At 42.9% G+C, this 17,032-nt stretch overlaps 1 protein-coding gene across 1 annotated transcript in view; it reads right to left on the bottom strand.

Moving 5' to 3' along the window:
• Positions 1-17,032, bottom strand: part of LOC127411298 (pleckstrin homology domain-containing family H member 1) — a 76,751-nt gene that overhangs the window by 36,901 nt on the left and 22,818 nt on the right. The window contains exons 3-8 of the mRNA XM_051646771.1: positions 4,105-4,167; positions 3,506-3,655; positions 3,313-3,396; positions 3,139-3,220; positions 2,914-3,063; positions 652-1,442 (exon numbers count right to left, since the gene is read on the bottom strand). Of these exons, the coding sequence (XP_051502731.1) occupies positions 652-1,442; positions 2,914-3,063; positions 3,139-3,220; positions 3,313-3,396; positions 3,506-3,655; positions 4,105-4,167 (1,320 nt within the window). The remainder of the gene's footprint in view (positions 1-651; positions 1,443-2,913; positions 3,064-3,138; positions 3,221-3,312; positions 3,397-3,505; positions 3,656-4,104; positions 4,168-17,032) is intronic.

Raw genomic sequence — 17,032 nt, 5'->3', positions numbered from 1 at the left:
TGATTCTAAAAACTCACCGTAGAAGTGGACAGTTCACACAAATGTTGCTATAGTGCCCCTTTTGACAATGCTGAGAATTCTACGCATACATGCTTTGAGATATAAACTGTGCTCTAACACATTTCCGAATGCAACGATGCATGAAATTGAGTTTGCATTGCAAGATGCGTCTGCGTTCACGTAGAGTTTCGGCCCTTCTTATCCACCATGCAAAAATCGTAAGTCTTTCAATCAGTGTACACTGTAATAGCACACCTCTCCTCAAGAAATCCTGCATGATTTGAGGAATCATTCATGTCCACAACCCTGAAGACTTCCTTTCATACTTCCTATTTTCCTTGTGCCATTACATATTGTGTACGACGCATGCACACTATGACTGCTTTGTGATACTCTTTAATACAGTTAATGCGAAGTGCGTGCGCAGATGACACGCTGACATGGAGTGTCTAGAAAAACTAGGCTGCAAGCTATTGTGCTGATGACAAATATTGTGTCACGCAAAAAAACACGTACGTTTTTTGGCCTTAACTGTGTGGGATGACTTATGCTACGAAGTTTGACACCTACCATAAGCATGAGCAATAGTAATAGTGACGCTTGCCTTAGCACATAAGTTTAAAAAAACCACAAGCCTTGTAAGTTTCTTACCCAAGAGGGGAATCGGTGTAGAGGTGGAGTAGGTGGTTTAAGAGCTTCTGGATCTAACATCTCCAGTTCCTTGGCCAACCCATCATATAAGCCTCCATCAGAGGGCAATGCTTCCATCTGTAGTCCCTCCACCACACCCTCCATGCTCTCTGGAGGTCCTTCATTAATGTCCGTCTCCTCTAGCCCATGTGTGGGCATTGAACCTTGGAAAAGACTATGGCAAGATGGAGAGGAGCAGTTTCCAATATCGATGTTGATGCTGACCTGGTGGAGGCGCTCGATGCCGGGTTGTGGCTGACTGTGGTGCTTCTTCACGAGTTGAATGCTGTCACGAGGGGTTAATGGGGTGCGAACTTTGGGAAGGGTCATGCTTGTGCCTGAGGGTAAGGCCAGAGGAAAGGGGCATGACAGAGGGAGGCAGATTAATGGGGGGGATAGGGGTGCGGGTGTAGGGCTTTTAGGAGTGGGGGTGGGCGTGTCAAAGCCACCAGGACCAGGGGTCTCGTATGCTGAGGAGGATGAGGAAGAGGATGAGGAGGAAGATCGTAGGCGCTGGGAACGGAATTTGCTGTTGAGCTCATCAGAGGAGTGATCTCTGTCTAAGGCTCCTCCCAATGCTCTCTCACATGTCACTCCAAAAGAAGACTCCACCCCCTCCATTACCAGGATTGTGCAATCAATCCCATCCTGACTAGCCTTGAGAGAGTTGTCTGCTTTGTCTTGTATTGTGGGAAGTATGGACGCACTATGAAATGCAGAGTCACAACCTTCTGTGATTTTCCTCTTGCTATCTGCAATGTAAAAAAAAAAAAAAAAACACGGCGTCAGATATCAAATGGTCTATGACGTGATGCTTATTTTTTCTTTTTTTGTCTGAATATAATAATTTTTTCAGAAATGCATTAAAAATGCAATTCACTAAAATAAATTACTAGTATACACCTCATATATTTTTTTTAATTTCTTCAAAGATATTTTGATATTTTTTTGTGGATCTTAAAGTAAAAAATGTTTAAGCGGTGTAACTTTCTGGAGAAAGTAAAAAAAATAAAAATAAATAAAAGTCTCATTAAAAGCTGAAATTCTTGGAAAAAAGAAATGCTGGCATTAGTAGATTTTAATAATCTTTTATTATTATTTTTAAACAATTTGTTATAAAATGTAATTTTTCCAAAAAAAATTCAGGTGTTGTAATCAACTTGCAGGTAATCATTTTGTCGTAATTAAAAAAAAAAAAAAAAAAACAGAGGACCATTTAGACCCTCATGACTTTGAGTGTAGCTTGTAAAATAAATTTATGAAAAGGCACATTTTGTTCAGGTCAAAGGGCATAACCCTAAGAAATCTTCTTGATATTCATGACTCAAAAATGTATGATTTTTGTAAAAAATAATTTTCTTGAAAAATATGTTGATAAAACCTTTATGAAATTAATAATTAAGTTGTGTACATTCACATGTATTCAAGGTGCAAGGAAAGTATTTAATACCTTTTACATGATGGTTAAACAACATGACATTTTTAAAGTCATTACTAATTTTTTATTTGTAATTTTTTTATTTAATCTATAAATGTTTTTCCACAATTTCTAAAATTAACATGGACACAAAGATTAAATTTCAACAATTTAAATTTGTTTTTTTTTTATTTATGTTTTTTGCTTCAGACAACCTAATTTAGTCAGTGACACAAAAATGGAAGAAGAACATGCCACAAGTGACAATGAGGACCATTGACAAGCATCACTTTAAAGGGGGTATTTTACAAAAAGCACAAATTTCCTTGTGCACCCAGAACATTTATGAAAAGTTGCAAAAACAAGTCATTAAGAAATTGTTGCGGTAATGGCTATTCAGTAACTTGGCCCATTCTTATGAGTGATGAGTATGAGTAACTACTGTGTTAGGTTAGCCAGTCACATAGGTAATTTATATACAGAAATCTTTAATGTACAGTAGCAAAAACTGCCTATTTAATTCTTAGGGTCAGAGAGGGAGAGAGTAAAAAGTGGTCATGTAAACCTATGTCTGGTTTTGGTCAAAGAAACCTTGAGTAACATCATAAGTAAACTTCAAAAAATAAAATGGTACAAAAGTGTAGAATATAGCCCCTTTAAATAAATCAATAGATTAAAACTTACTAAATACTAAAAAAAAACTATTCCAGAATTAAAGATGGATCAAACTGAATCAGCAATCTGTTTCTTTTAAATGAAACTACTGAGAGCTTAGAAACCCTTACAGGGTGAAAATGATGTTGTACCTGTAGAGTTTGCTGCAGTTATGAGAGATCCTGTCAGTCTCCAACTCTCCTCTTGGGCAGGGGGTGTCCCAGGGCAGCTGGGAGGGTGGAGGGGACTGGAGGGGACCAGGTGGGCATCCACAGCTGGAGACATGGGCCTCTCAAGAACAGCTGACATAAACATAGTGAGAGGTGTACAAAAATAAACCATAAAAGCAAAGAAAACAGGAAAGGAACAATGTTTACTTTGAAGCTTGTCCTGCAGTATAATGATCTGCTCTGCCTGCTTCAGGTTGGCCTTCTTCAACTGCTGATTCTCTGATTCCATCTTCAATGCAAAGAAGAGATGAGAAGCATAAATGACATTCTCTTTTTCAACAAGTCCTTTGTAATCACAATACTCTGCATATTTCTACTCACCTCTCGTAACTTAAACGTGACCCAGTCTTTGATTTTAGCAGCCTTCTCCTCTAAAATCTTGGCTTCTTGGGCTCGAACCAAGTTCTGTAGATAAGGAGGACAGTTATGAACAACTGAAAGCTACACACTTGACTGTGAGCTTAACAGATATATATGGCCATCTCTCCCTCAATGTGAGATTTGGTCTTCTTACCTGCTTTTCCAGTTGTGCTTCAAGTCTCTGTATGATCATGTCTTTCTCCTGCATTTGACTGCTCAGCTCTTGATAACGCTTGTACAATGAATTTTCTGATTCGCTGGGTTGCATGTTTGCAGACTTCAGTTTCTCCTCCATAATGTGGACCTACAATGATAATCTTGGTGTTTTTTGTAACATGGAACACTAACAATGGAAGTAGAAACCCATTACAAGAAACCATTAACCTTATATTAATCTGTATTTGCACCAGGGGCACATTCTCCAGACACGCTACAGGATCACTTACAATGACAGCAATTTGCAGCAACAAGGCTTAGTCATTTTCAATGAGAGTTGATGAATCGTGATGACACAAGCAACACAGACAAAGCTGACAACAGTTCTTCATGCAAATGAACAGTGACTAGTGACTATCAAGATACAGTTGGAAACTGAAGTCGAGTAGGAATACCTACTAAAAACATATGGTAATGCCACTTGGCAATCATCCGCAGTTTATTTGCTGTCAATGTGTATGCACCAATCCAGGGGTCAGTGAAATCTCCATATCTCCCTGAAGGGCCCAGGAGAAGAAGTGGGCTGGCCAAACGTACCTGTTTTTCAGCATTCTCTGCTCGCTGGTCAGCCTCTGTCACTCTATGTTCTAACTCTTGCATCTATAGAAACAAAAATAGACAGAAACATTTTCAAACTCGGAGACTGAAAAACACCTGGTATTAAGATTAATCTTGGGTGATCTGATCTCATGTGTTTAGGCGAGACACATCACTGTTTACACCTGGTCGCTTACAGTTTTTCTCGATTGCTTAAACACTATAACCAGGCTTTTGAACTAAAATTTCAAAACCATAATGCCATTTATCAAAAAGCACACCCATTTCCCTAAACTATAAACACTATTCCCCTGTTTTGACATGAGTCAGATTTGTTGAACTGTCACTGCAAAACTCTACACACAAATCCCTTAATTTCTCATTGCCTACACCATGTGGTCATTTAGAAAGCACTAGCATTCAATACTGTTCACTCAAATCAGCACATCTTGAGCTCAATTAGCACAAAATTACCCAGGTGGAAACACTAAGAGTCAAAATTGATCACACACCAATCAGAACCTTCAATAGATAGATAAAAGGGCCCGAGTCAGTTCATTCAGTTTTGGAACAATGGATCCAGAGAGACATGAAGGAAGAGGTCGAGGACACTGGAGAGGAGGAAGAGCAGTAGGGAGTGGAGGAAGAGGTGAAGGAAGAGTAGGAAGTGGAGGAGAAGTAGGGAGAGGAGGAGGTGGAGGACGATGAGGAAGAAGAGGAGAAGGACGACGACGACGACAAGGAAGAGGAAGGGGAAGGGCAAGGGCAAGGAGACAAGCAGTCTTGGATGAAATTTGTGCCACTCTAGTTGACCATGTCCTTGTCCATGGTGTGACTATGAGGGAGGCTGGGCAACGAGTACGGCCAAACTTGAGTCACTTCACCGTCGCCTCGATCATAAGAACCTTCAGGGAGGAAAACAGGTAGGTGTACTTCAGACTGCTCTCTACTGTAACTTTTGAGTGCTGTACTGTGTTACAACACATACTGTACATGTACTGTAGCTGTTGCACTATACTAATAAAAAAATGCATCAAATTGCCTCACATACAGATACTTTCTGTATGCTTCCATTTTGTAAAAAGGATGTTACAGTTACAGTAATCAGTACTTCTATTTTTGTAGGACACCGAGACGACCACCTGGTGGAGGCAGGTTAAGGCGTTTGTTGGAGGAGCAAGAGAGGTGCTGGTAAATATGGTCATTGCCAACAATGTAATCTGCCTGTGAGAGATTCAAAGGAGAGTGATTGAAGACAATCACCAATTTCGAGGGATAAATGCCATCAGCCTCTCCACAATTGATCGCATCCTCCGAAAGCACAGGTTCTGGATTAAACAGGCATACCACGTCCCTTTCGAATGAAACTCTGACAGAGTGAAAGACCAACGTCTGGAATATGTTCAAGTATTCGTTTTTATATTGTATGAAGTATTGTGTACCGTCACAGTATAGCAGTACAGCAGTTTATACTATGGCACAAAGTACATATGGTGGTCTGCCATTTGTGCCCTCTTGAACTGTGTTTCAGGGTAGTCATTTACTCTACCGTGTTTCATGTGTTTTGCAGAGAATCTTTGAGATTGAAGACTGACCTGTTCCCCATGAGATTATCTTTGTTGATGAGGCTGGATTTAACTTGACCAAAAGGAGAAAGGGGAGGAACATAGTTGGCCATTGGGCTATTGTGAATGTCCCTGGCCAGCGAGGAGGGAACATCACTATGTGCACGACCATCATCCTCAGGGGGTTCAAACGAGGGGTACTCCACCATGCCATTCTTGGACCCTATAACACTATGCTCCTCGGTTTCCTTGATGGTCTAAGAGTGTGTGTTCCAGCTTGACCAGAGGGAGCCAGCACAACCAGAGCAGCCTCACTACGTTGTTGTTGTTTGGGATAACGTCAGCTTCCATCATGCTGCTCTGGTTCGTGACTGGTTTACCAATAACCCAAGGTTTTCCAACATCTTTCTGCCTGCATACTCTCCCTTTCTAAACCCAATAGAGGAGTTTTTTTTGGCATGGTGGTGGAAAGTGTATGACCAAGAACCTCACATCCATGTTCACTTCCTCCAGGCCATGGAAGAAGCCTGCCTAGACATTTCAGTTGATGCATGCCAGGGGTGGATCAGGCATGCAAGAGGATTTTACCCCCGCTGCCTGGCTAGGGCCAATATAGCCTGTGTTGACGAGATTCTCTGGCTTGTCCCAGACCAAAGATGGGATGCTGGGACAGAATTTTTTTTGTTGTAGTTTGGTGTATTGTACAGTACATTTAAGGAATAAAAAATTTGCAAATGTATACATTTGTGTCTTTTGTTGTGTTCATCATGTGAAAAGGTTTTTGAGGGGGAGAACCACAAGCAACATAACTTATTACCGGTTTTTGTAGTATTGTTTTGAATTTCTCACCAGTGTGTAAGACTATGTTGTAGTGTGTTTTTGAGGGCTTGTGTGTCATGTCTGAGGGCAAAGTTTGGTTTTTCAGCAAGATTGAATGGTTTTGAGTGGAGAGCTTCATTTTGACCTGAAAATAGGAAGTTTGGGGAATTGGGTGAGAAGATCTGTATTTGTGTTTAGACTTTTGAGAAAAGGAGGCATAATTTCAAGAAATGTGTTTAAGCAATCGAGAAAAGCTGTAAATACATCTCCTGTGATCACTTGTGCTGGGATGCACTTGTGAGGGGAGGGTCTCTGATTTCATGATGACATACATCAATCACTTTGTCAGTGTGTTACTGAATGACATTCAAGCTCAACAAAATAAGAAAAGATAAAGAGTGCAAATAAAACTGGCACGCTGTTTCTCCCAGATTTATTTGAAATTTAATCTAACCACAAATGCAATATTTCTCTTATTTTAGTGAAGCACTTGTATTAAAGGAGCTTCAGATGTTCATGCTTCTCATCTGTTTCCCTGCATGTAGATATCAGACACTGAAGAAGATCCGTGAAGTTCTCATGCTTGTGTATGGATCCACTTTCAAATTTTTGGATCGGACAGTTATTTCGGTTTGAAGTCGCTTGATACCGGTAAACACTTTTTGTAGCGCAGTGGTTGATTAACAGGTTAGGGGTGGCACTTCACTGCTGTCTGGGACACATCAGGATGGATTAGCATTTACATCCCAAATGCAACTGTGGTCAAATGCATTTTTGACTACCTCCATATGTGGTTTTTGTGATCAGATCACAAAACATTTTAGACCCTGTTTACACATGAATTTAGCACTGCCCACTTGTGATTGGATCACCCGAAACACATCTTAATACCAGGTGTAAATGGTGTCAGACATGTACCGTGAACCACTGTACTGTTCATGGACCATTTGATGCATACTGCACAAAAATGGCAAGAGGTTTTCCAAAATCATAAACCCCAACCTGATTGGTTGACTTCTACCCAATTACTGGGAGGCAGGATTCACAGGATTTCATCACTTTGCCAAGAAACAGTCATGTTTACAGAAAAAGGTTGCTGTGATGAACACTTTCAAGGAAGAACTACTCCCTGGATTTACCAAAGTTTGTGTGATTTATGGCATTGAATCTTTGAAAGATATTCAGAATTTTGTTTGAGGCATTTATTAGCAAGTAACGGGGAACATCCTCTAACACAACTGTATATTCTGCTTTGTTTGCAGATTTATGTCCCCAAAATAATCGGTTCTTATTAGTATTGGACGGACCAAAATCTACACACATTTTCCACAAATTTCATGGGTGCTATCTGTACAACCTTTCACAGAAACAGCTGCACCATTATTTGAATGAGCAGCCAAGTTGTTACAAACTGTTTTATTATTATGGCATCAGCAATTTTATTAAGGTTACTGTCACACTTGGTTTGATTGCTTGGACCAAACCTAAGTTTGTTTCCTCCCCCTGCCCCCACTGGTCATATTTTTTGGGTCCGAACCGCGGTCCGATTACATCAACGTGAGTACAAGCGGCAGCTGTTTACCACTATAACTAGGCAACAACTCAAGAAGACATCAGCTTCAATTTGTATTGAAGTATTCATCTCTTTGGATTTACCACCAAAACTTTAAATGCACAAAACGACAGTTATGTTTGTCTGCCACGAGCCCGCAGATGCGTTGCAAGAGATGTGAAGAATGTGAGCTACTCTCTAAAGGTGATTTACTTGGACACAAGCAGGTCTGAGAAATGCATTAAACCATAATAATTGCAATCGGGAGAATGCAAAGATGCAAATTATACATCAATAGCGGTTCATTTCCGCAGTTTGGTACGATTGCATTCATATCAGCAGCGAACCGCACCGGAGTTCACATGAACCAAACCCCAGACCACTTTTTTAAGTGAACTCGGGTGCAGTTCACAGGTGCGAACATGCTAGTGTGAAAGCACCCTTAATCTGCTCTAAATGTGACATAAAATTGAACAATGGTTGTCCACTTTACTGTTGGTCAGACAGTCCTTTCCTGTCTAAGTGGCTGGTTCTTAAGGCTCGGTTACATTTACCTTTGCATGACAAAATTCTGCAGGTGAAATACAGTCATCTCAATGGGAAATCGCATGATCAAGAATTTCAACTGATGGATTTGAAATTCTTGAAATTGAATTCCTCAGGGGGTTCAAACTTGGCAAACTTTGACACACAAATTCGTAGCTTTGACTTAGAGGAAGTTGCTTGGTTTGGCAGTGACCTCTGTGTGGCCACTCTGTGACCTTTCCCATGCCTTTGTGGCCCACGTAATTTCCTCATGCAGGGTTAAATGTTACAGACCGTTTAGCCAGAATAAGCTACAATGCAGACCAAACTTCATGCTGATAGTCAAAAGAATGCCAATGCAAAACTACCAAGAAAAGAAGCTGTTGTGTGTATGTGTTATGTTAGTTAAACCATTGTTGGGTCTAGGGTTATAATCTACTGTATATCTAACTCTGAGCATTGCTACCTGTTTAAGTGCTTTCAATCATAATCTAGTACTAAACACTCAGGGCTTAGTTTAGTGGTGTGGGTTTCGACAAGCTCATTGCAACAAACCATTACGGTTCTCAAAAGACCCCCATGATATCCTGACAGCACAGATCACAGTAAAGGTTTTTACAAGGATAATGACACAACAACTTTCCAGAATGAAGTCATTTTTCTGTCCTCACTTGAGTAAAGCACTGAAAAAATAGAAACCGCGTGAGCAACAAAATGTCTTGTTGCACGTCACTTATTGCTGTCGCACCTGATTGGGACAAAATCATGCCTGGTGCCTTCAAGGTAAGTCAGGTCACTCGGCGGCCATGTTTCTAATGCTTCCAAGCAGCTTTTTTTCTGTCTCTCTATTGGATACAAGCAGGATACATGTACAGTACCTACAGGTGCATCTCAATAAATTAGAATGTCATGGAAAAGTTCATTTATTTCAGTAATTCAACTCAAATTGTGAAACTCGTGTATTAAATAAATTCAATGCACACAGACTGAAGTAGTTTAAGTCTTTGGTTCTTTTAATTGTGATGATTTTGTCTCACATTGAACAAAAACCCACCAATTCACTATCTCAAAAAATTAGAATATGGTGACATGGCAATCAGCTAATCAACTCAAAACACCTGCAAAGGTTTCCTGAGCCTTAAAAATGGTCTCTCAGTTTGGTTCACTAGGCTACACAAACATGGGGAAGACTGCTGATCTGACAGTTGTCCAGAAGACAATCATTAACACCCTTCACAAGGAGGGTAAGCCACAAACATTCATTGCCAAAGAAGCTGGCTGTTCACAGAGTGCTGTATCCAAGCATGTTAACAGAAAGTTGAGTGGAAGGAAAAAGTGTGGAAGAAAAAGATGCACAACCAACCGAGAGAACCGCAGCCTTATGATTGTCAAGCAAAATCGATTCAAGAATTTGGGTGAACTTCACAAGGAATGGACTGAGGCTGGGGTCAAGGCATCAAGAGCCACCACACACAGACATGTCAAGGAATCTGGCTACAGTTGTCGTATTCCTCTTGTTAAGCCACTCCTGAACCACAGACAACGTCAGAGGCGTCTTACCTGGGCTAAGGAGAAGAAGACCTGGACTGTTACCCAGTGGTCCAAAGTCCTCTTTTCAGATGAGAGCAAGTTTTGTATTTCATTTGGAAACCAAGGTCCTAGAGTCTGGAGGAAGGGTGGAGAAGCTCATAGCCCAAGTTGCTTGAAGTCCAGTGTTAAGTTTCCACAGTCTGTGATGATTTGGGGTGCAATGTCATCTGCTGGTGTTGGTCCATTGTGTTTTTTGAAAACCAAAGTCACTGCATACGTTTACCAAGAAATTTTGGAGCACTTCATGCTTCCTTCTGCTGACCAGCTTTTTAAAGATGCTGATTTCATTTTCCAGCAGGATTTGGCACCTGCCCACACTGCCAAAAGCACCAAAAGTTGGTTAAATGACCATGGTGTTGGTGTGCTTGACTGGCCAGCAAACTCACCAGACCTGAACCCCATAGAGAATCTATGGGGTATTGTCAAGAGGAAAATGAGAAACAAGAGACCAAAAAATGCAGATGAGCTGAAGGCCACTGTCAAAGAAACCTGGGCTTCCATACCACCTCAGCAGTGCCACAAACTGATCACCTCCATGCGACGCCGAATTGAGGCAGTAATTAAAGCAAAAGGAGCCCCTACCAAGTATTGAGTACATATACAGTAAATAAACATACTTTCCAGAAGGCCAACAATTCACTAAAAATGTTTTTTTTATTGGTCTTATGATGTATTCTAATTTTTTGAGATAGTGAATTGGTGGGTTTTTGTTAAATGTGAGCCAAAATCATCACAATTAAAAGAACCAAAGACTTAAACTACTTCAGTCTGTGTGCATTGAATTTATTTAATACACGAGTTTCACAATTTGAGTTGAATTACTGAAATAAATGAACTTTTCCACGACATTCTAATTTATTGAGATGCACCTGTATATACTTGAATAAGTAAAGACCAAAATCTCCAAAATGGTTGGATTATGATCAAATACTGTAATAGATTTCAGCTCAGCAATAAAATCTGACAACATTGACTTAATCTAATAAATTGTGATTTTTCAGCACAGATCATGCAAAAAACTATATTTTTCAGGCTGCTTTAGCTATTGTGCATGCACGTCCTTAAGTAAACTGATTGTTTAAAAAAAGTTGATGGGCTCTTTTAACTCTAAAGCGGGACTTCCTTTCCTACAGCCGCCATATTTAGCGATATGATTTCTCCATTTCATAAGTTGACCAGTGATCATCTCGTTTTATACAGTCTCTGGCCTGGTTAGGACGTTGTTACTGTTGATTGAATTCTATAAGCTTAAAGAAATAGTTCACCCAAAAATGAAAATTCTCTCATGATTTACTCACGCTCATGTCATCCCAGATGTGCTTGACTTTCTTTCTTCAGCAAAACACAAACAAAGATTTTTAAAAGAATATCTCAGCTCTGTGGGTCCATGCAGTGCAAGTGAATGGTGATCATACCTTTGTAGCTCCAAAAATCACATAAAGGAATCATAAAAGTAATCCATATGCCTCCAGTGTTTAAATCCATATCGTCTTAAGCGATATGGTAGGTGTAGATGAGAAACAGAACAATATTTAAGTCCTTTTTTACTCTACATCTCCACTTGTTGATTTAGAGTCCACTTTCACTTTTATGTTTCCTTTATCTGATCACCATTCACTTGCATTGTATGGACCAACAGAGGTGAGATTTTTTTCTAAAAATATTTGTTTGTGTTCAGCAGAAGTAAATGATGAGAGAATTTTCATTTTTGAGTGAACCATCCCTTTAATAAACACCATAAACTGATGTAGCCTATGTTATAAATTATAATATGTGCATTTGATTTTTTCTTTTAAGTTGGAAAGAAAAATACATCTCAAACATAAGGAGAAAGAAGAAAATAAAACGAAGACAAGAGACAAAGAGGGGGAAAAGGCAGTTCAAATGAGTGATCATCTGTGCATGTTCAAACCTCTTCAAAAGTCTAATGAGATGTCTTACTTCATCAAGCCACACATTTATCAACTCATTATCCAACATGAAAAAGACTTTATAATGGATGCAGATATGCTTTTGCAGATATATAGATTTGCAAATGCTTGTGAGAACTCACACACACTGAGTTCCTGGATTCAACATGCCTTGTGCTCACGTCTCATGAGCTCACTGACCCAGTAAAAAGGAGTACAAGCATACTAATGGATTCCCACTGTATGACAGAGCACTCCATTTGTTCCAACTTCTTTGTTCTTCTCTCTTTCCTACTTTCTTTCCACCCTTCCCCATTCCTCCAGTCAAAAGTCCAGAGATTCCTAGATAGTACCAACTCCACACAAGCATTCCCTAAGTGTCTGGGGCCAGTAGAACGGCCTGTGGGGTCATTGTGTGGAGGTATGACTCTTCACCTCAGGGTCAGCATATGTACAGGAATGAATAGAGGATGTCACAACAAATGTGAACAAGGACAAGCTCTCGCTGACACTTCATCAATCCACATTACCGCAGGAATAGTGTCCATTCAGCCAAGCTTAGCACTGACCTCAGGTTTGCCTTAATCTCCTTAGCAATGATTCACAGAGCCTTAAGAGCTATTCAGTGACATGTCGTATAGGTTGGTTGTTGTGAGTTTTGAGTTACCAGACCTTAATCCCAATGACAAAAACAGACACTCATGCAGTGAAATCCCAATATAGTACAATATAGACCAGTGGACCCCTGTCCACATCCACGCTAATCTGTTTTCGTTAGAAAATAAAACATTTTAGTTTCCTAATGACATTTTTTTCATAAGTATGCAGACCTAGGAACAATAATGAAAGTTTTCAGGGGAGAAAAACACTGTTCCAGTGTGGATGAGAGGTGTAAATGTAGCAAAATCTATTTGTTTTCAAACAAAGATGTATTAATGTGGACATGACCTTACATATGAGGGACAGAAGTACAGTCTGTTAAGCAGCTGTGTACCTGAAAATCAGATCATAAATCACATCTAATGTTCACAACCCCTATTTTCTGAAGTTTGTGTCCAGTTGAAATTTATGGAAACAGGTGTTTTTAATGTTTCCTTGGCTGGATAATCAATGCCCAGGCAGCTACACAACTGTATAACATATTGAACAGACTGCACTTCTGTCACACAATTTGTTGTGATATATAGAAAAAATGAATTAAAGGAATAATACAGCCAAAAATGAAAATTCTGTCATATTTACTCACCATCATGTTTTTTTCCATACAATGACAGTTTTTCAGAGTATGTCAGATTTTCAGTGAATTATGACAAAATGTTCAGTATTTTCAGCACAAAAACCTATTGCATAGCTTCATAAGACACAAAAGTCATGTGGAGTAGGTTTATGGTCATTTTTGTTTTGTTTTTTGCAGTCTGACAGACATGGTCACAATGAACTGATTGTGTATGGAAAAGAGCTGCGTGAAGATTCTCTTAAAAACTCCCATTTTGTGTAGAAGGGGCAAATTACAGCATTTGGGTATGGAACGACATAAGGGTGAGTAAATAATTACAGAATATTAATTTCTGGGTGAACTATCCCTTTAATGCTAGGGCTAATATAAAGACCAATGCTGAGACACACTGTATAATGCTGATTTAGTGGTGGTGGTGTATAAAAGGAGCTGGTATGCAACCACTCATTCAGATATTCTCTTCGGAGCCAAACAGTCATGCTCACTAAGCTGAATTCCCACAAATGTTCATTCACCTCTGCTGGATCTGACGGCGCATTTCAGCGGCTTCTCTCTCCTCTGCACTTGTGCACTGCAGAGAATGCCCCTGGGCGCTTCGGCAGAAATAAAAAGAGTATATTTCTCTAAAAGAGTATATTTCTCTAAAAGAGCGGCACACACGGAATGTCTTTTTAAAGACGCATCTTTTTAAAGATGCCTTTCCTTTGTGTGTTATTCCTGGTTGCGCTCATTATCTCTCACCTTCTGATGGTCACGATCACTGTCTTTCGTGTCTGGACACTGCTCACGCAGAGACAGTGTTCATGGATGGGTCATGTACTCATTGCGAGAACATGTGCATGGCAACGATGCGGTCGCGGCTTACCTTCGAATGAAAGCAAGCCACCCCAGAGGCTCCCCGCCTCGGTCCTTCTACCCACGGGTATGATGCCTGTGCGGCTAGCACTGGGGGCGATTTGGGGACCCCAATGGGACCGTCTCCACCGGGTATCCCCCCCGCGGACCTCCCATTACCCAGCACGCTCGTCTGCCCCGATCGGGCTTCCGGATTAGTCCGCCGACTCGTCTCACGGCGAGTTCGACCTCTTATTCGGAGCCTGTGAAAGTGATGAGCTCTCGAGCGCAGCATCGGAGAGCAGGCTCGGAGAGCAGGCTCGGAGAGCAGGCTCGTCCAGTCGGACGCGGAAGCCTCAGCTGGGCTCCTCCCTTCGGGTGAGGTTGCCCAGTCACAGGCTGATGCGGAGATGATGACACGCTTTCCCGGGCAGCCGCGAGCGTCGGGCTAGAGTGGAACCCTCCACTCTCCCCTGAACCCTCGCAGCTCAATGATTGGTTCCTGGGCTTGAGGCGCCGCTCAAAGCCACGCCCCGCCACCGTTCCTTTCTTCCCGGAAGTGCATGAAGAGCTGACAAGTGGGAGGCACTTTTTACTGCCCGGTCCCAATCTTTCAGCTTCCCCACCTGTTAGTTCGGACAGACAACACGGCAACGGTAGCATATGTCAACCGCCAAGGCGGTCTGCGCTCTCGTTGTATGTCACAACTCACCTGCCGTCTCCTCCTCTGGAGTCAGTAGCACCTCAAGTCGCTGCAAGCCACTCACATCCCGGGCAACCTAAACACTGCAGCGGATGCGCTGTCATGGCAGGTTACCCTCAGATGAGACTGGAGACTCCACCCTCAGGTGGTCCAGCTGATCTGGAGTCGATTCGGACAGGCACAGGCAGACCTGTTCGCCTTCCAAGAATCCTCCCACTTCCCACTCTGGTACACCCTGACCGAGGCACCTCTCGGCATAGACGTGCTGGCACACAGCTGGCCCCCTGACCTGCGCAAATATGCATTCCCCCAGTGAGCCTACTTGCACAGACTCTGTGCAAGGTCAGGGAGGACGAGGGGCAGGTCGTCCTGGTAACACCCTACTGGCCCAGCCAGATGTGGTTCTCGGACCTCACACTCCTCGCGACAGCCACCCCCGCGGCGAATTCTCCTGAGGAAGGACATTCTTTCTCAGGGATGGGGCACCATCTGGCACCCACAACCAGACCTCTGGAATCTCCATGTCTGGCCCCTGGATGGGACGCGGAAGACCTAAGGGGTGTACCACCCGCGGTGGTAGACACAATCACTCAGGCTAGGGCCCCCCTACGAGGCGCCTGTATGCCTTTAGGTGCCATCTGTTCACTAAATGGTGTTCTTCCTGATGGGAAGACCCCCAGAGATGCGCAGTCGGATCGGTGCTTTCCTTCCTGCAGGAGAGGTTGGAAGGGTGGCTGTCCCCTTCCACCTTGAAGGTGTATGTTGCTGCTATAGCAGCACACCACGACACAGTGGAGGGTAAGTCCTTAGGGAAGCCCGACCTGATCATCAGGTACCTGAGAGGCGCCAGGAGGCTGAACCCCAACAGACCGCGCCTCGTTCCCTCATGGGACCTCTCTGTAGTTCTTCAGGGTCTACAGAGAACCCCCTTTGAGACTTTGCAGTCAGCTGAGCTTAAGACACTCTCCTTGAAGACTGCTCTCCTGACTGCGCTCACTTCCATCAAGAGGGTAGGAGACCTGCAAGCGTTCTCTGTCAGCGAAACATGCCTGGAGTTCGGTCCGGGCTACTCTCACGTGATCTTGAGACCCCGACCGGGCTATGTGCCCAAGGTTCCCACGACCCCTTTTAGGGACCAGGTGGTGAACCTGCGAGCGCTGCCTCAGGAGGAGGCAGACCCAGCCCTGTCATTGCTGTGTCCGGTGCGCGCTTTACGCATCTATTTGGATCGCACGCAGAGCTTTAGGATCTCTGAGCAGCTCTTTGTCTGCTTTGGTGCACAGCGGAAAGGAAGCGCTGTCTCTAAGCAGAGGATCACCCACTGGCTCATTGACGCCATAGCTATGGCATATTACGCCCAGGACGTGCCGCCCCCGGTAGGGCTACGAGCCCATTCTACCAGGGGTGTAGCGGCCTCCTGGGCCCTGGCCAGGGGTGCCTCTCTAACAGACATTTGCAGAGCAGCAGGCTGGGCAACACCCAACACCTTGCGAGGTTCTACAACCTCCGGGTGGAACCGGTTTCGTCTCGGGTAGTGGCACGCAATACAAGTGGATAAGCCCGGGATAGCTGGCCGGGTGTATCGCTTGCACATAGCGCCTTTTACCTCCTCTGAGCTGAAGACATGTGCCATTAATTCCCAGTAGTGTTCACAAACTATGTTCCCTGGTTGACTTCCTCCGAGCCCTGTGGCAGTCAAGTTTTCGGAGAGACTCGCTGCCAGCCCAGTACACATGCTAACTAAGAGCCCTGTTCTGGGGTAGGTGTTCCGCATGTGGCGGTTCCTTGTAAGGTAACCCCATGCGATGTATATCTTCCGCTAATTCGTTTCCCTGTTAGCAAACTGTGTCTTCCTTGAGCAGAGCCCCCTCTGCCACAATCTCCATGTTTGTAGTAACTCCTCCCCCATTGGGTAGGATCTACCATGAGATTTCTCCACATGATCGGCAAGACCATGTGATGTATTTTCCACTTAAATATCCCCCCTCTCTCTGGGCAAGGTGTGGTCTCCGCGGTGTCCTGCCCTTGGTAGGGACACCCCCCAACTAGACCTTGTCGGCCCAGTCGGATAATCCCCCTTTTTATTTTTAGGGAGTGAAAAAAAATGAAGGGGAAAAGAGGCCACGACTGGGCTAGCCTGTCTCTATCTTTTGGGTAGTCGACTTGTCCCCAAAGGGCTGTTCGACACTCATA

Source organism: Myxocyprinus asiaticus, chromosome 20, assembly GCF_019703515.2.
Source record: "Myxocyprinus asiaticus isolate MX2 ecotype Aquarium Trade chromosome 20, UBuf_Myxa_2, whole genome shotgun sequence".
NCBI lineage: Eukaryota > Metazoa > Chordata > Actinopteri > Cypriniformes > Catostomidae > Myxocyprinus > Myxocyprinus asiaticus.
The sequence above is the reverse complement of the archived record's forward strand: the minus strand, read 5'-3'. Positions and strand labels throughout refer to the sequence as shown.